This window comes from Anthonomus grandis, chromosome 7 (genome assembly GCF_022605725.1).
Source record: "Anthonomus grandis grandis chromosome 7, icAntGran1.3, whole genome shotgun sequence".
NCBI classification, from domain to species: Eukaryota; Metazoa; Arthropoda; class Insecta; order Coleoptera; family Curculionidae; genus Anthonomus; species Anthonomus grandis.
The window spans coordinates 20,602,817-20,623,026 of record NC_065552.1 but is presented as its reverse complement, the minus strand read 5'-3'; the positions used below and the strand labels follow the sequence as shown (position 1 = coordinate 20,623,026).

The 20,210-nt window shown below is 36.8% G+C and overlaps 1 protein-coding gene across 1 annotated transcript; it reads right to left on the bottom strand.

Moving 5' to 3' along the window:
* Positions 1 to 3,338: 3,338 nt before the first annotated feature.
* LOC126738324 (odorant receptor 2a-like) lies at positions 3,339 to 19,817 on the bottom strand. The gene is made up of 8 exons (XM_050443594.1): positions 19,380 to 19,817; positions 14,424 to 14,567; positions 8,656 to 8,954; positions 8,410 to 8,587; positions 8,252 to 8,351; positions 3,870 to 3,971; positions 3,579 to 3,734; positions 3,339 to 3,525 (listed from the first exon to the last, which is right to left on the bottom strand). Exons 1-8 carry the CDS (start codon positions 19,622 to 19,624, stop codon positions 3,478 to 3,480), a joined length of 1,272 nt encoding a protein of 423 aa, XP_050299551.1. The 5' UTR covers positions 19,625 to 19,817; the 3' UTR covers positions 3,339 to 3,477.
* Between the last annotated feature and the right edge of the window lie 393 nt (positions 19,818 to 20,210).

The window sequence follows — 20,210 nt, the reverse complement described above, 5'->3', positions numbered from 1 at the left end:
TTTTCTCAATGGCACTGCCAATCGTCATAATTGTCGGTACTGGTCCGACACCCATCCAAGGATCTACCATGAGGTTCATACTCAACACCCTCAAAAATTAAATGTTTGGATTGGTATTTTTGGTGATAACATAATTAAGCCATTTTCTTACCGGGAAATTAAATGGAGATACGTACTTAGACCTTTTGGAGAATGCCGTTAACCCAGCATTGATTGAAATTATGGAAAATGACCAACGCTACCATGACGAAAATGCGATATTTCAGCAAGAGGGGGCCATTCCTTCCCATTATGCATTACCCGTACGGCAGTTTTTGGATAAAACGTTTCCTGGTAGATGAATTGGGAGAAGAGGTGCTATCGAATAGCCTGCGAGATCACGCGATTTATCTCCTCTTGATTTCTTTTTGTGGGGACACAAAATTTATGCCACCCAACTTGAACCGTTAGAAGATTTACGGAACCGCATCATTCATGAATGCCAACAAATAACACCCGATATTCTTCACAATATCCGGGAACACTTTGAATAGTTACTTTATTATTGTATGGAGGTAAACAGCGGACATTTTCAACATTTAATAAGATAATGCGTAAGTACTAATCAATAAAATTAAATAAGATTTCTCTAGAATTAAAAATGTAAACAATAAATCGTTTTTCTAAAATCAAAAATTCACGGGTGCGAGCGTTTTTGTTTTGTAAATTAAATCAAAAACCTCTAAAAACTAGCGCTAAAAGTATTAAACAATGGTATTGTTTCAAAATCTTTGACAAGCTGTCATACTGCGAAAACTCAAGTTAGCAATTTCAAACTTGGCAGTTGTAATTAGAATAAAAAGACCTTTAAAGTAAGCTATCACTTAACCCCACTTCTATTTAAGATTTTGAGGGTGGTTGCAAACCCCGTCAAGGGGTTGATGTTAAGGAGATGAAGGTATTTAAAAAAAATGTCCCTCAAAAATCAAAAATTGACGGGTCCCAGCATTTTTTAAAAAAGGGCCCCAAACCTTGCTGCACTGTTTTCGATGGGCCACCCTGTATATATATTCAACTTCAGGGCTCTACAATAATAGATAGAAAGTGTGACGATTTATTTGTTAACGTTATATAGTATATTACTAAAAGTATTAGTAATTATATCGTAAATTTTTTATATTATAGGTTGTTATACATACCAATAGCTAAGTTTGTAGTTAGTTATTAATTAGTTCGTTCATTTAGGTCATAAGGAAGTAAATATCTATTATATACAAATAAACCTCTTAAAAGTTAGGAAAGTAAAATAAATTATAATATATTAGTCGTGGCGTAAATTGAGGAATTAATTCATCGGAATGGAATTTTAACCCCTTTTTTTGGATAAAGGTATTAGTGATATTGATAAATGACCTGCATTTTGCAAAAAAATAATAAAAAAATACAAGTTAACATAAAATGATAGTGGGCATATCATAAGAGTTTCAAGATGATGGGAAGATGAAAACTTCCATTCTTCGGATCCACTTATTAAAGTCGTAGTTCTCTCTAGTCAAATTAAAAAGTAGTTACCACGTTAGTTACGAAGGGGAGGTATTCAAATTATTTCAAATTAAAATATGATAAAATATATAAAATAGAACAAACCAGTAGAAAATTCCTAGTAGCTGTAAAAACTACAGAAGAGAACTGTATGATTATGTACAAGGTGTTGAAACTATTGTGCCAAAATATAAGGGTGGGTAGATCTAGCCAAACAAACGTTTTTTACTTATTAACCCATAGCGTTCAGTGATAATAGCGCATTAAGGTCCGCGCAGGACCATAATGAACCTATCCAACCCCAGATACGGAAAACGTGTTTGTACTGGAAACCGTGTTAGTAAATGATATAAAAATACAAGCAATATTTGGGAGAGTTAAAAAAAATCAAGTTTTAATTTAAAAGATTTTCCAAATTCTGACAACTTCAAAGCAAGCATGACAACGTCGAACCATCTCCTCCTGCAGCCAGAACAATCGTTCCTACTAAGTCTTCCTCTGATTCGATTCTTTATCGATTTTATGGAGTGTCGTACATAAGCGCTTTCATGTGACGCATAAAGATCTGCGGTGACCGTGTGCGCCAATCACTCTTCCCTGATATGCCTGATTAAGATGTTCCCTTACGGCTAACAGGTAATGTCCCGGGGCTCCGTCGTTGGTATCACATGTTTTATCTGACTTTTAGGGGAACATTTTCTAACAATTCGGGAAGCGTTTTTTTGCAGAAATGTCAAGTAAATTTCTCCATTTAATCGTAGTGGCAAGAGATATCGGCCAACCAGAGTATTACAAGAACAAGTCCTGTGAAACATTCACCATAAATTTTTGTTGAAAACCATGCAGGGCATGGTGCGGCTGTTAAAAATCTCTTTGCGGGTAAAGACGGCGTCAACAGTCAACGTCACTAAGGATGGAAATTCGGCGTTGCGCCTCGTTTGTTGTAAAAACCATTGAGCGAATTCTACCCGCTGGGGATAATCCTCAGGCAGAAATACGAGCACCTTCCGAAAATAAAATGCTGATGACAAATTATGCACTCGTTGTTCATGTAAAACCTTCCATACCCGAGTATGGTTTATTTGCAACGAGTGCACTACAGCTCGGGTACAGCTACGGATATTCGTTAATTAGTAAAGACTTCGATGCCTGGTACAGGTACTGTCCGTAGTCTTCCCACTACGTTATGAGACGTCTTCAAGTTAAATATTTCGATGCCATAAACAATCCTAAACAAACGTCTTAGAGCAATTTGACGAATCTCTATATATGTATAATTCATCTTGCTTTAAAATGTCTGCAAGGCATAAAAAATGAGTCAGAAATCTCAAATAAAAATACTTATATGATATAAAAATTTTTCCAAAATTTGGTACTAAAATGTAAAGTTATTTTAAATGTCTAGAATAAAATGAGATTTATCTAAAATGCCTGGAAGTCATAGAAAATTGGTGAATGGGAAAATGCAAAATAATGTTATGCCTGCAATAGACAATAGTAATTGGGTATTTTTAATTTTTTTTTATGCTTTCTTGGGTAGTAGAAAAAAAGTATGTTACACGAGTGTAAAATCTCCTTTTTTTATTCAAGGAAAAACAAATTTCCTAAAAATATAAAATTTATATAAAAGGAATCATTTTACACACTTGTTACATAAATAACTAATTTAACAGTTTGTTACGCCTGACTCATACAAAAATTACATAATTATTTAAAATGCTAAGTTATTTGGTGACTTTGACGGAGTTAAGTTTAACTGTAATATTATTACCATGATACGAAATTTTGTTAAAGAAATAATAGTCAATATATTAGTATTATGAATGATTTATTTCAAGGTAATTAAGCATGCAAGTATAAATAAAATTGTGTAATTTAATTTTTAATAAATGCATGTATTTCTAATTTCATATCGTGTATATAGTGCTTGCTTCTTTGTGATTGCTCTATAGTCATTTAAAGCTGAGTTAGCAATGTGTAAAATGAATAGGACGTCTTGATGGTCTAAAAAGAACATTACTTGCAGTAATGAAGAGGAAAGGATTATTTATTATTACCGCTATGCATATATCATTATTCAGGGGCTGCCAATGGCCCATTGTAAAATAAAACGGTTTTTGAAGTCGTTGCATTAAAAAAAGTAACACTTTTCTTAGTTCTGGCGGATACTCCACCCAATCCAAGTTATATACTTTATCTAGTAACTCAAAAAGCTAAAAAAAAAATATTTTTTAAAGCACCAGCTTTAGATTTTGTTGGACAATATCATCAATGCAGATCTTAAAAACATTTTTTATCCAGCTAAATAAGTTAAAATTTAAAAATAGCCTTTTTTAAAAAATAATTACCTCTAAAGTAAAATTTTGATAAAACCAACTAACTATAAAGGTTTCTCCAACAACTGCGGCTGTTATTGATACAAGGATGCCCAGCTCAGTTATCGCAGATACCTAAAATGAATTAAACTTCAGAAAAAAAAGTATCTTCTTTCTTTAAGTGCCTTATTCTTTACGAATGTTGGCAATCATTAGCGCTATCAGTACTCTGTCGACGGTTTTTCAAAGGAATTGGTTGTAGTATCATCATAACATTGTTGCAAATTCTTGAATTACGGTATTTTTCGATACCCGGGTCCTCTTCTATATTCGATTTTATATTCTAGTATTAATTTAAGAAGTCCATATAATAGTCTCGCAAGCACATCCCCAATTCGTACTCTGTCCAACCAGGATATTTTCAACAACCATCGATACGTCAAAAGTTAATATTAAAATATTTGAAAGCTTCCATCCCTCAATTCCATAATAGAGAATACCGAAGACGTAACAACGTAGTACCCGAGTTCGAACGGAGATGCTATGGTTTGTTCAATACGAGCACGGACCTCCTGCATAGAATCCCAGTTTTCGTTGACCTAATATCCAAAATATTTATTACTGAACACGTTCAATTTGTTGGTTTACTCAAATCACGAGACAGTTTTATCACTAACTAAAACTCTTTATTTTACTCTAGACACGTGTTTCGCTAACGATGTTAAAACATTAAAACTGGTTTTAATCTTCTCCCGAAGATGCTAAGTGTTGAGAGTCAAATGATTTCATTTTCATCAAAGCCTTTGCTTTGATTAGTGGTAAAATTGTCTCGTGATTTGAGTATCACACCAAAGGTTCCAACCATGGATTGTTGGTTTACTGTAAAATACTTCCTCCAACCTTATTCTTAATATTGTAATACTAGTGACCATCCATTTTGTTTTTTGATGTTTAAATTTAATTCAAATTCTGCGCTATTAGTTGTCACATATGGTCAAGAAAGATCTGAAGATCCCAATGAGTTCGCGATTATGACGGTGTCGTCAGCGTACCTAAGGTTATTTATGTTTACGCCATTCATGGAAATTTCTTCAGGGTACTTTTGATTTAAACTTCGCCTGACATCTGTTGATTTCCCCTTATTTGTGCAGTTTGGTTCTAGTGAAGATTTGCTTTGATTGATTTTGGGTTCTCTATCGTCTAGGCCTAAGTTTCTAAGGATATCCATAAGCTTTTCAAATTGCACTCTATCTTTTTCGTGGTCTATGGAGCAGGTATAAATAGGAACAGGGACGTCCTTACACCTCTAAACCAACACCTCGTTCCTAACTCGTTACGAAAACCAAACTCAGATTTGCCTATAAAGAACTCGCCTTTTTCATATATTTCTCGTGGATGATCTAGAAAAATCTTAAAAAGCGACTCATCAAGCCGATAATTGCTACATCTTTTTGCTGTGTTCTTCTTTGGAAGCATTATAGATGTTGATTTGAGCCAATCGGAAGGAATCACGTTCTACCGCTAGATCATGTTAAAGAGATTTACTATCACGCTTAGCGGCTTCCCGTTCTTTAAGATTTTACCGATTTCCGAGTAAATTTTATCTGAACCTGCAGCTTTTCTATTTTTTGACGAGATTGCAATATTGCACATCTTCCTTAGTTATATCTAGCCCTTTGCGTGTATATTGTTCAGGAGTGTCCGGTATTTTATAATGGAAAAGGTTCTTAATATAGTTACACCACTGTTTTACTTTGTCGTTAACGTCAAGATCATCAGAGTTAAAGAGAACGCCAGTTTGACGAATTTTGTATACAGCCTCTTTAATTTTCTTGTGCAAAAAGTGTCATATACAGTCTCTAGATCTTCGATTTCGCGATATGCTCGTTAAGCCAATTTTCTTTGGCCATTAAATTTTGCTTTTTATTTTACGGTTTATCTGGGTGTGTTCCGGTTGACTTTTGTTCAAGCATCTCTCTTCCATTGAATTAAAAATGTCATCAATCATCCAAACTCCTGTTTTTATTTTAATATCGTTTACGATTTGAGAATTTTGTTTATTCAAACTTCCTTGATATTGGTCCAAATAGTCCCTGGAATTCTCCAATATATTTTTCTGCAAGTCTACCGTTTAGTTCATTTCTGACCTCAAATATTGTTTTCGGGTTGTTTAACTCCGTGAGATCTGGATTAAGGCAGTTTCCTTTTACTGTACACTTTTTTTTAACTGAATCTTTGTAACACGCGGTTTATGATCGGAATTGATGTCTGCACCAGGATAAGCTTTGGATGATATAGTACTATCATAGAAAGTCTCTTTGGTTTCTGACTATTCTCTCTGGCGTATGGGCCTTAGAAGTTTTTACCGTTTTTTGTACTTGTGTAATTAGTATGACTACCACGCCGTTCTAGTGATTGAATGTCGGTTTTACCAAATTAAAATGTACTTTGTGTTCCAGGTAGCAATCTTCCTCAAAACTGACCAGGAGATTCTTGGCACCCTCTGATGACTTAAGACCTGCTGGGGAGTGAGGCTCTGTGCCTTCGATTTTCTAGTCATGCTAATGATTTTTTCTGTGGAGAGTAATGAAATGGTTTTCCGTTACATTTCTCAGCGCAGTATAAAAGCCGTTACGATACTCCTTGTCATATAAAGTACAAATTATATATAGTCGTATGCAAATTAAATACAAGTACCGTAATCATTATCGCTAGTGGCGCGCCCTCGCGGCTTTAGGCCGCAACATCTTCAGTCGGTTGTGTTGTTCATTTTACTTTCTTTCACATGCAAATTGCTGCTATTTCGTTTTTTTTTGAAGCAACATGAAATTCTTGGTTAAAAGGTTATTTATAATATTTCTAAAACACATCGTCATTTAAGTCTTGGAAAAAAAGTTTGCATTTGTTTTCTTTATAGACATTTTGGAGCCACTTTTTTTTCATTCTTCTCATTTTCCACTTTATGTCATTAATAGCAATATGGATCAATAACAATTCCAAAATTCCCAAAGTTCAGAGCAGAATTTGAGAGTGGAGAGTATCTTAAGTTGTTTATTTGGAACGTTTGGTTTCAGAAAAACAGGAAAGCGGTTACGGAAGATTCTAAGCTCTTATATTTTCGTTGTTGCATGGAATCTGGAAGATGGCATTGACGCTACAGAAAGTAAGTTCAACCAAACAAAATCGAAAAGTTAACATAGGACAGTTCGTTCGAATATATCGGCCTAGCCAACAAAGTTCTTCGGTTTCAGAATCAATCTATAATTTGCAATCAAATTAATAAATTGAACACTAAACGATAACGTTTCTCTTACTCCTGGTTTAGTTATTAACGTCCTACCCTTATTAATTATATTTCCTCTCTCACCAGCAAACCCAAGTGAGGAATCGGGAAAGCATTGACGTTCTCTCTTTAACTTGATGCTTTGTCTATAAATGTATGTTGTATATTAATGCTGCACTCAAAACAGAACTTTGCCTTCATTTTCCCGACTTCATGACCAGTGGTAAATCAAAAATTAAAAATCCCATACTTTGACGGCCAATCTGCCGACAAATATAGCCTCTACTCTCATAGCTTCAACAAGTTTTTCGTATTTACACTTGATCCAGTCAGTTATACAAGGGGATCTTCATATATTTCTTGGCAAATTGACCACAAATTGTCTGTTAATTATGTTTTGATTTTTTCATTAATCTACGAGTTTTGGTAGAAAAAAATCCCACATTTTGAAAGCCGATCTCCGGACAAATATGGTGTGTATCCTCATACTTTAAACGAGTTTATCATATTTTCATTTTTCTAAATCCAATGACCATCTGCGATAATTTCGAGTTTAAATCAGTAGTCAAAAATTAAAATTTTAAGCATTTTGAGGATTATGAGTACTTTCCGTTTATTTCAATTGCGTCAGATTATTCTCTAAAGTCTCAAAACAGTAAATGTATGACTCGCTCAGATCACCTTCAATTGTTTAATAGAGAGTCTAGTGCAGGCATTTAGAGTATGCCTTTAATTTCTCTTTTAAGTACTTAAGACAGTTAGCCTTTACTTACTTAGTTCATCGTTAATTGCCTGTAGACGATTAAGAATACCCAGAAGACTAGTCCAGGCATTCCAATTGCGTCATATTTTTCTCTAAATGTCTCAAAATAGTAAGTCCTTGACTCACTCAGCTTACCCTTAATTACCTGAAAGAGATTTGACAGTACGCAGAAGAGTAGTCGAGTAGTCCAGGCATTCAATAGTGAATTTTTTGCTCATTCAATTCATCTTCAGTTGCCTTGAATTGTAATTTGCTCACGTTTCTCAATGTTTTTGAGACCCCTTGGACTAATTTCAGAGAGTTTCAAATAAAATTTGCTTAAGGGCTCTTGGATCCATCGACTATACTATACATACATACTATACTTACCAATGTCACTCTATATACAACACAGCAAGTAATAACCACAATACACAGCTGTTGTACCAACATATGCATAGTAATAATATTATTTAAATCAATGGCACATCTTCAAAAAAAGAGATATAAATTTAAAAGGTTCTAATGAAAAATCTATTTCAACTCACGTATAAATCTCCTGTAATTCTTGAATGCACTTTAAAATCCGTTTCTCTTTCAGTTTAATTGCTTCTGATTGTTTTAATTTAATATCAATGTTTTTGTCTACGAATGTTAAAGTAAATCCGATAACTTGTACATGGGCTGTTAAATGTATAATTGTATTTAAGCACAATGTATCAATAGCTAAAAAACATTATTTAAGCTTAAATACAGCACAGCGATATGCTACTATGGTTAATGCGAATACTCACAAAAGAAACCACAAACCAGAAAAAAATAGGCATATGGCTGATAAAAAAATCCAATCCAGTAATATCCATCGGATAAAGAGGTATCAAATGGGTACCATAATGGATAAGCATAATCTCTGTACAGTTGTGTTCTATTAAGAATTGGATTCCATTTCTCATATTCCGGCGATGACAAATAGTTTAAGATAAAAGTTGACGATAAATTTATTCCAACATATGTAATAACTCCCACGTACAGTATTAGACAGTATATTTTTGTTTCCTCAATTTTTTTATTCCTGTAAATTTCGATAGGATGCCTAAAATATTAATAATAGGCAGAAACCAAACCAAGTGCATGTGGGCAGAAAATGTTTCGGCTTTTAAACCATCGCCATGTGTTAATTAATATGAAATTAATATTTATAGACTGTACTCTAAGACTATACCGAGTATACCACTCGTATTTTGGCATTTGAGAATTATCTCGGTAGTGCAAGCGGCGAGCACATCGCGCGACATCTCGGGGCGCAGGTAGAAAGTTAGCGAATATCTTGAAACAGTGGTCGACCTAATATATAAGGAGCCCTCGATGCTAGGATGCCAGTTCAAGTCTAAATATTATCGTGACTTTTAAATCGAAATAAATACAGTGTAAACCAATGTTTCTAGTAGTGTGTACGAGTGTAAAAAAAAGTTGACTATTTTTGTGTATCGAGTGTCTTAGTTCACACCGAAACGAACGCTTAAAACGCCACAATATATAATAGTAAGGTAATGGCGGGTAAAAGTACGCAATTTTCCATAATATTTTACCTCATAGCATCACAGCCAAAATCTAATTATTAATTAAGAGTAACAAAAATAGTATCGAAACACATATGAAAAAAGAGTAATTTGATTTGATGACATAGATGTGGCATATATACTCTCCTAAACCACAACTGTACAGTTTTCGTGCAACCAGTTTTTTAAGTTTGACACTGGATCCAGTCAGTTATGCAATAGGATCTTTATATATTTCTTGGCAAATTGGGCACAAAATGTCTGAAAAGTTTGTTTTTTTTTGTGAAAAACGCAATAACAAGGGAGAAAATACCAAATTCGCGGGACATATTTGCGGAATTCGGACAGAGATTTGAGTCTACATAGAATCTAGATAGAAGATAGAATCTACACACAGGAACCTGAAGACGAGTTTTTATCTTTACCACTAACCACCAGAAATCACTCAAAAACGTAAGTCACTCGGGGGGCAGTGCAGAAAACAATATTAAGATTAAAAAACGATTCTAGTCCAGGGTCGATCGTATTCCACCATATTTTTTGCAAAGTTGACTTAATAATATTCCCCAACCCCTAACTGAGATATTTGCCAATTGCTTGGAGACCTAGTTCCGGTCTCCAAGCAATTTTTAACAATGTGGAAACAAACAATTATAGCCCTCATTTACGAAAAAAGATATAATAAAAGTCACACTAACTAACAGGCCTTACAGAATCTCACTTGTCATCAGGGTAAATGTATTGAAAAAGTTATTGTAAAAGAACTTACACCTTATTATTATGCCTATTAGAAATAGTATATTGTATAGCTAGTAGGAAAAGCTTAACATTCCCGGGCGATCGTAAAAATTGGCAATACGGAGTCCGGGAATGTGGCTTTTCCTACGAGGTCTACATACTTTTTCCGAAAATCGGGAATCATTAAAATTACGGTAAATTATTACTATTTCCCTTAAATAAAAGAAGCCATGAAACATTATTTCGTAACTACGGAAACGAAGTACATAATTTTAAATTGTCAAACTTGACGAGTGAAAAGTTTATTTGTGGCGTCTTTTCAAAGTGTTGATTTTTTAACGTTTTAAAAAGCCAAAGTAACGTGTAAAATGATGAGTGATGATGACTGTTCCATTTCTGGAACCCTCCCAGAACTCATGGAGGCAGTGAATGCTGCATCATTGGAATTGTTACCAGTAAAATCTAGAAATAAGTATAACTATGCATACAACCGCTTCATGGACTACCGTACGAATAAAAATGTAACTTCTTTCTCGGAAAATGTTGTAATGGCATACTTCTTGGAGCTTGGTTCCAAGATGAAATCTTCAACTTTATGGGCCAATTATTCAGTGTCAATGTAATATTCAATGCTGAAGGCAACCCTTGCAATTAGACATGATGTGGATATATCTAAGTATTCAAAACTTCGGGCATTCCTGAAACATTCATTCACAGACATTCCTTACTGTTATTTTCGGTTGCCAGGCAAAAATTTTCAACAATCAAGTTGGAGGAAATATTGACTTTTTCTTTCAAGTATGTTGTCAAAAATGTTATTATTTCTTATCGATTTTCGGAAAATTATATTATTCCACCAACACAATATTGCTTTCTTTCTAGAAGATCTACCATAACAAATTTATTAATATGTCTTATTGACTGAAGACATGAAATGGATGAAGAAGAGCCCACAGACATTATTTACCTAGACTTTGAGAAAGGCTTCAACAAGATGCCTCATAGTAGACTTTTACTCAAGCTCCAACATTATGGTGTAAGGGATAACTTATTGAGGCTTATTCGATGTTTTGCAACACATTGCAAACTGCTCAGCAGTTTAAGGAATGAAGATTAATAAGGAGAAAAGCATAGTATAGGCAACAACAACCCAGGCAATATATATAATATAAATAGAAACCCAGTGTCCCAACTTTCTACTGCAATAGGGGTCAATCAATTATTGACCTTACTATCTGTTCACTTAATACTGTGAATCTTATCAGCTCATGGAGAGTGTCCCTTGAGGTCACAATGTCGGACCACAGGCACAATCTTTTTCAATTAAAGAAGCAGGCTCGGTGCGATACCCCAGCCTACAGAAATCCAAGGTGCACTGACTGGGACCACTTTCGAGAGGAACTAGTCGGTGGTCTTGCGGACATGCCGGCAAGGTACACACTTCCGGCCGAAGAATGCCTGGTGGAACAGTAATACGAAAAAGCACCGTGACACTACGCGTTGGCTCCTTCGCAGGGCTGAGCGCACTAAGCTTGCCACTGACTGGGATGCGTTCCACGCAGCTCCAATGCAATACAAAAAGACACTCAGGGACTCCAAAAGACAGTGCTGGAGGCGGCTCTGCGATGACGTTGAAAACACACCCTCCGCAGCACGACTGTGCAAAGTACTGTCCAAGGAACCTGGAACTAAAGTGGGGTCGCTGTCACTTCCAGATGGAGGCTTTACTACCAATGAGCGGGAGTCACTGGAGGTCATGCTGCGCACTCACTTCCCAGACTCCAACTCATCTCGCAATACTCCTAGCTGCTCTCGAGCTCCGATTCGCTTAGAGTTCGAGACTGCTAGAAGAATAATTACCTACGAGAGGGTGAAATGGGCAATCCCCCCAAAAAATCCATCCATGCCTGGATTTAAGCCCTCCCCTTTAAATCCAGGCATGGATGGATTATATCCATGCCTCTTGCAAGATAGTCAGACCATTCAGGACCTCCCTTGCTCAGGGCTACGTCCCAAAGTTATGGCGTCAAGTGAAAGTCGTCTTCATTCCGAAACCCGGAAAAAGCAATTTTACAGATCCCAAATCGTACCGACCTATCAGCCTTACCAGCTTTATGCTGAAGGCGATAGAGAGGCTGATTGATCGGTACCTTAAGAAAAGCATCTTGGTCAAAAAACCACTGCATGTGCACCAATATGACTATCAAGGGGGCAAATCCACGGACTTGGCCCTACACCATCTCGTGTGGAAGGTGGAGGGTTTGCTCTGGGTAGTGGCAGGCTCTGGGTAGTGGCAAGGCCTGCCTGGGTGCGTTTCTAGACATTAAAGGGGCGTTCGACAACATCCCTTTCGCATTAATCTGCCAAGCACTCGAGAGCCGCGGCTCAGAACCCTGTTTGGTTAGCTGGATAAAGGCCATGCTCTCGAAACGTCATGTATCTGCCCAGCTCAACAACGAGATTGTCGAAACGTTGGCGGCTAGGGGCTGCCCACAGGGAGGAGTATTGTCCCCTACCTTGTGGTGCCTTGTGGTCGACAGCCTGATAAATCTTTTAAACAATGCTGGCCTATACACACAGGCCTACGCTGATGATCTGGTAATCCTTTGCCCGGGGAATGACGCCGTCTCAATGCGGGGCCCTATGATGAGAGCCCTGCGTATGGTGGACATATGGTGCCTCTCGGAGGGTCTCAAGATTAAACCCAAAAAAGCAGAGCTCCTACTATTCACGAGGAGACGTAACTTTGGCACGCCCCCTGTTATAACTAATGTTATCTCTAGGTGGCGTGCAGCTGCATTACTCCAGGACAGTTCGATTTCTGGGAATCAAGTTAGATCTTAAACTCTCCTGGTACGATCATGCAGACACCAGAATGAAGAAGGCCACCTGCGTGCTATGGGCCTTCAGGCGGGCTTTCGGCAATACCTGGGGTCTGTCTCCTAAAATCCTCCACTGGATCTCGCGCATTGTGAGACCTCTTCTCACATACGGGGCTATCGTTTGGTGGCCATGTACGGAGAAAGCGAAAATTCGTGCTCCAGAATGAATAACAGAGCTAGATCAGGGCTTCGTGGTGGGATCCCACATACCAGTAGGGCATACTCGCTGAGGGAGCACGCCACTGTCTTCCAGGTTGAAGTATTTGCTGTATTAAAATGCGGACAGAAAATCCTGAGCGGAATGAAAGCTGCGGACACCGCAATACCGTCGTATCAATATGCTCGGACAGCAGAGCTGCTATTAAGGCTATCACGGCCGCAAAGGTAAGCTTCAAGCTTGTACTGGAGTGCATAAAAGTCCTAAAAAAACTGGTGCAGGTTGGCTGCAGGGTCCAGCTCGTCTGAATACCTGGCCATGCAGGTAATGAGGAAGCGAACTTTCTTGCCAGACTGGGATCCGCGAATGTGCCGATGGGGCTGGAACCCATATTTGGTATCGCCAAATGCGTTGCGGTCGCGTCAATGAAGGGTCTGCTGGACAAGTGGGCCCACCGAAGCTGGACTGAGTCCCCTGGTATGAGACAGGCCAAAGCGCACATAGGTGGACCCTCTGCCTGTCTCACCAAAAATCTACTACGCCTAAAAAGACGCGAAATTTGGCTAGTGACAGGTCTTTTAACCGGTCACTGACACTTAAGAAGCCATCTCCATACTATTGGTATTGCGGACAACCCGGAATGCCGACGGTGCTGTAAGGAGGATGAAACCGTTGACTATATAGTCGGGGAGTGCCCAGCACTCACGCGCGCCAGGTTCAAATACTTGGGTAACACTTTCAGTGTACCGAGTGACTTTAAGTCCTTCAGACTAGAGAGCCTTATCGGTTTCTCTAAGGCCGTTGGGCTCCGGTAACCCCCGGTGGGGCATGACGAGTCCATCAGGAGACCTGTATGTACAACTGCCTTGGCAGCCCACTGCTTCGACAATTCAATTCAACTTCATTCTCGAGTTGATAGATGATTTATACCTTGATAGATGATGATTTTTAATAAAGTCAGGAATGATGATGATGTCGTTTAGTATATACTGTTTCCCGTTAAAGTTTGTGAGCCATCCGAGATGATAAATTTGTCTTTTTTTGGTTTCCGCAGTAATCACACGTGTCACGGCGGTTAACTTTATTTACAGTAATGCTCGGCGGTAAATGGCATAAGCCTACAGTGCCATCTGCATTTAGAGGACTAAATTAACGGTAGAACGATGGTTACTCTTACTCGACATTACCCTATAAAATTATTATATTTATTTATTTCTAATACTTACTTTGTTTCCTTATTATCTTGGCCTTTTGATTTATTCTCGGAATTGCCTCCAGAAATTTTGAAAATGCAAAAATCGCAATTAATTTTTGTAACCCTCTTCAGTACTTTACCAATATCATCTCTTATGAAATGCCATCTTATAACCCTAAAATTAAAATAGAACACTGCATGGTAGCAAATGGTTATATAGATCACCATCCCCTTTAACTTTTGAACCACTTAGGGTATATTAAATTAAATTTTGAAACAAGGTCTTATATGAGGCGGTTCTCTATGTTTTGCGACCAAATTGGTAGGCTATATAAATAACATTCTGAGTCTTTAAAGGGCAAACTACAAACAGGTACGACATCAGTTGATGTTGAAATATTCTATGGGAATCTGGAAGATGTTTTCCAAGCCATTTAGAATAGAAAGATCACTATCTTGACGGATTATTTCAACTCCAAGGTTTGGAATATAGAACAGGATGGTCATATAAGGCAAACCGTGAAATTCAAATTCAAAAAAATCAGTGAATTCAAATTTAAAATGTAGCCTTATTGTCGCAAATAGAGTTATTGACAAAGCATTAATAAATCTAAGCAAGTAAAACTTAGGACTAATAGATATCAGAAAACTTAGAAATTATTCTAAGGGCATAGCAACCTGATGACACCCTACTGCAAACTTTAATTCATGAAATTCCTAATTTCCTGAAATTTGAGTCTGCAATCAATTGTTAATCCCGAAATCTGCAACACTGTAGGGTTGAAATCGGTTGCTCATTGATAGTGACAGAATCCATTGAACATTTGAAATTTAACAGATTTGTTTTTGACGTATTAAAACAAAATCGATTTGCATTGCACCATTTCCTAATCATAACCAATCAGCATCCAGAAACATTTTCAGTTGGTCAATGTGTTTTCCATGCCAAATGATGGTGGTGTCATCTGCCAACATAGCAACCCTACCTTTCATAGGGAGCAAAGGAAGGTCATTGACATAAAAAGAAAATAATAACGGCCCCAGTACAGAATCTTGGGGAACTCCTGTAGTAGTCTGTAGTTTTTCAGAGCAATGCCCATCAAAATTAAGCCTTTGGACACGACCCGATAGATAAGAGCTGAACCAACCCAAAGAAGACCTTCTAAAACCATATCTCTCTATCTTCCACAATAGTATTCTGTAATCCACATAGTCAAAAGGATATGTCACAAAACATTGCTGCAGCACCTTCACCGGAATTAAGTATGCTATAAAGAAGTTGAAGAAGATCAAAAATAGCATCACCCGTGCTCTTGGACTCTTGAAACTCAAACTGTGCCGCGCTTAGCGATATCATTCTCATCTTCACCAATCTTTCAACAATTTTAGATATGGTAGGCAGGAGAGCTATTGGTCAATAATTAGAAGGACTGCTGCAGCGGAACAATAACTGCTAGTTTAAGGTAATCGGGAAATGTATTTGAAGTAAGAGATTCATTTAATGAATCTATAAATGCCTGAAGGGCATTGGGTGGCTATGCCGAGAGTATCCTTAAAGAGATATGATCCCAACCTGCTGATTCTTTATTTTAAATTTTTCTCACAACATCTCTGACCTTCAAAATATTAGTAGGATTAAAGAAAATTTCTCCTCCACATTTACATGTCTATTATAACCCTGAGTTGTATATCTCCTAAAAACATCCTTGGTGAGTTCAGAAGCAACGTTATAGTAGTAAGAGTTCAGTGCGCCTGCATGTAAATTGGATTCCAATTCAAGAGTTGTGAGGCTTTTTCTCCATAAACTTGTTAACAATATGCCATAATTCTTTTGATTTATTTGGTGACTCATCAATTCTCCTACGATAGTACAGAGCTTTAGAAATAGCAATAGTGTTCCTGTAAATTCTCCTGTAATTATTGAAATAGACCTGAAATTAATCGTAGTCCATGGCAAATTTACATATGTGATGCAAGGCTCTTATATTTTTCCCTGAAACTTTTAAGCCCGTTGTATACCATGGATTGTTTCTTTTAATTTTTTTATTAACAATTGAAAAGTGAAATTTTTTTGAAACTTTGTAAAAAATCTTTTAGTATAAAGTCTGCCATGTTGTTTGATCTTGGGCTTTACACATTGACATATAAAATGAGACAGCTTCATGATCAAATGGTCCTGCATTTACACAGTGACAAATAATATGACCACTGCCCAAATTTGAGCAAACATAATCAAGTAGAGAGGATGCATGACCTGTAATGCGTGTTGATCAACATGCATGCTCAAAATAAAGGAACGTAAAAGATTGCACAGTGACTTGGTGTGATTATTGTACTAATTCAGAAAGTCTATGTTAAAATTACCCGGAACAACAATATTACAATAGATTGATAAATGTGACATTAAAGACTCTAATTTTTCGAATAAATGAGATTGATTCAAAAATATTTTGCTCTAATTTATCCAATTCTTTTAAAGCAACCTCCAACTTCTTATCAGGATCATTGTCAAAAATGTCACAGTTTTTGTAGCACAATACTTTTTGCTGTTCAAACTTTATATGCGATTTGAAATCTCTTTCCAGACAGCTTTGATACAATAGGTTATTACATACAATACAAACGAAGTTGTTATACTTTTTTGTTGCACATTAAAAGCTGAATCTATCTATTACTAATTTAGCCATTGATATCTTCTACTATCATCAAAATCCCCTAGAAACTTCAGCTTGAACACAACCAGAAACACGCGTAAAAACAAACACACTAGCACGTCCTACGGTTAAAGTTCAATAATTTCCAGTTAAAGTCAATGTCGACAATACAAGTCTAATTTAGCTAAAACAGGAACTTATTGTAAAATTTTAAAAACATTGACATAAGCAGAATATTGCACGTCGATGTGGTGATCAATGTGGTGGTCAAAATCAAAACAAAACTAAGTACCGGCGTAGCCTCCCACTAGCGTAAAACACGACCATCCTGTACGACTGCTAGTCTGATACTAAACGTAATCCTACAGGTGAGTGTTTAATTCAGTTTTGTTTAGAGAATGGATTTGAATTAATAACATCATGTCTTCGTAACACCCTCGTCGTCTTTATAATTATATATCACCAGATAATAAATATCGGCACCAGCTGATTATATTATGATAAAAAGTCATTGGACATCATCCATAATGTTATGTAAGACGTCATCAGGTTCAGGTTGCAACTTCGATCGGCAACTCTTCATGTGCACATTTACAAAACCTTTTCAAAAATGTCAGAAAACCATCCATTAAACACTATCCAATGTTATTGATATACTGATACAGCAACCTACGAGACGAGTGTTAGACAAAATATATCAGATGATGGGGTACTACTGAAACCAGCTCCCGTAAATCCAGATATTGCGTGGCACTCATTCAGAAGATATATTACAGATGCTATCCTTCAAACTCAAGGGGAGACTCTATGCTAAAATAATCATAGATGGACCCACATTTTAGTTACATCAAAGAAATATGTAGAAAAATACAATCTCATTTCAACTCTAATATTATCAGAGACTGCCTGCCTCACTAGAAAAATACTGCACTTAAAAAGAAGCAAAATCTCCACCATCGACATTGCGGACAACCCGAAATGCCGGTGGTGTTGGGAGGAAAACCAAACTGCCGACCACGTTATCGAGAAGTGCCCAGCACTCATGCTTGCTAGGTGCAAATTCTGGGATAACACCTACAGTGTACCGAGCGACTTTAAGTCCTTCAAACCAGAGAGCCTTATTGGTTTTTTAAAGGCTATGTGCCTAACAGCTTCCGACGGCCCCTTGCCCCACAAATATACTACCAGAGACTTGTTTCAGAAAATCAAACTTTTCGAAAAATTGGCTGCTTGATCATGTGATTGTGGTCTGCCATCGGTATTGCCTCATCTGTATGCTCACAATGACTGTCTTAAGAATAGTGAAAACAGCATCACCCAATTTGAACCAGATATTCTGCTCTTGGAGGTTCAAACTACCATAAACAAGCTAAGTCATTGGGTTGATGCGTTTGAAATGAGGCGACGAATGTTGAGAGCGCCCTAGATCTCATATAGAACAAATGCGTCGGCTCTACAAGAAATATGCCCATCAAAATGTTTATCCAGTATCGTGTACTCGCCAATTTCTACTTTTTGCGATCATAGTCATAGTGAGAATATGGAGACGCTTATTGTATAGGAAATATAAAAGGTGGATATTAAACCAAAAAAATTAATAGATGCTACTCTCCCACAAGCGGTTCACATCTCATCTGATCGAGATAAACGGCGAAATGCAGTTGTCGCCGAATTGCGAATTTATTCGATGGAAAAAATGGAGTGACTAAAAAACGGAAAGGCACTTACATGTGGTTCCTCAATTCCATCCAGCAGGGATCCCTGTCGCTGATCTTGTCCATTTAGCACAAGCACCCTTAATTGTATAGTTTTACACAGTACTTTATTGTGTAGATTGTAATTTGCAACTTTGTGTGTGCAAAGTGTATAAAAAATAATATGCGAACGTGGATTAGATTATGATTATTTTATTACTTAACGTGAGATCGCTTGCTAATTTTAGCAGGTACCTAATAGAGTCTTAGCGCGACGGAGAATCATGGAAGGCGCCTGGTAATTCCTATTAACAAACTGTTTATTGTTTCCTGCGGAATAATTCCCTTCCCACAAGGGTGTATTTACAGAATTTATGGCATTTTCCGGAAAATATGCACCTATAAAATATGTGACAAGTCTGTGAATTATTGAAGTTTTTCTTCGATTATGCCTCCCCAACCTAACTAAACCCAAGGAGCAACTTCAATTCCTCCAAACTCTTAGACGTAAGCTTCAGATTCATATGTAAACCACATTATCTTTTGCCAGTTTTGATGAATTCTCGCCTTCTGAACTAAGTTGCTTTCTATTATTGTCTACAAGGGTGCAAAACTTTTGAAAGTGAATATACTTCATACCTGTTACCTCCCATGCAATGCAAAGACATAACACCTAAATTTAAAATGTCCAGACTGAAATTACCGCTGCCGCCTAAGCATAATTTTGCCCCTTCTAAAAAAATGGATAGACAGATTAAGAATATATGGGGTATAGCTATAAGCCAATACAATCTTCTGAAACGGTTTTTTGGGGGTATTAAGAGAAAATAACTGGATATTTTATAATGCCAGTCAAAGTAACTTCTACTTTTTAAGTCAAGCATGGCAATATTTTTTCTATGATTGCCGATTCGGACGTACAAGGTAATCTAAAGGGTAGTGGTTTCGGCTTAATTTTGAAATGGGTCATTTTATTATTCCAAATAACCGCAAATTGATTATTTGAGCATAGGTTTAAACGTATACTGATAAAATCACCTTATTATTTAACAATAATGAAACAGGAACCCTCCGTAATTTCAGAAGTTGATGAGTGGTTAGATTTTTCATTTTACTGAAAGAAACTAGATGAATAATTAGTTTATAATTTAAAAAGTAACCCACAAATAAACCATAATATATCTAATAGTTGGAACATATAATTTAGATCTGTTTACATATTCCTAGACAAGGTCATATAAGAATAAGTTTAAAAAATAAAAATAAAGTTCCCAAAGTTCTGGCAAAGAAAAGTCTTTTTTAACGCCAATCAGGAACTACACAAGAATCAGTTGGCACAAGTAATACAGGTTGGCAATAGATTGATTGCAGTCTATACAGATTTGTCTAAGGCATTCGACCGAGTCTTTTTTATCATAGATAAGTAATTCACCGGAAGAATACAAAGGGTGTAATAAAATGATTATTCTG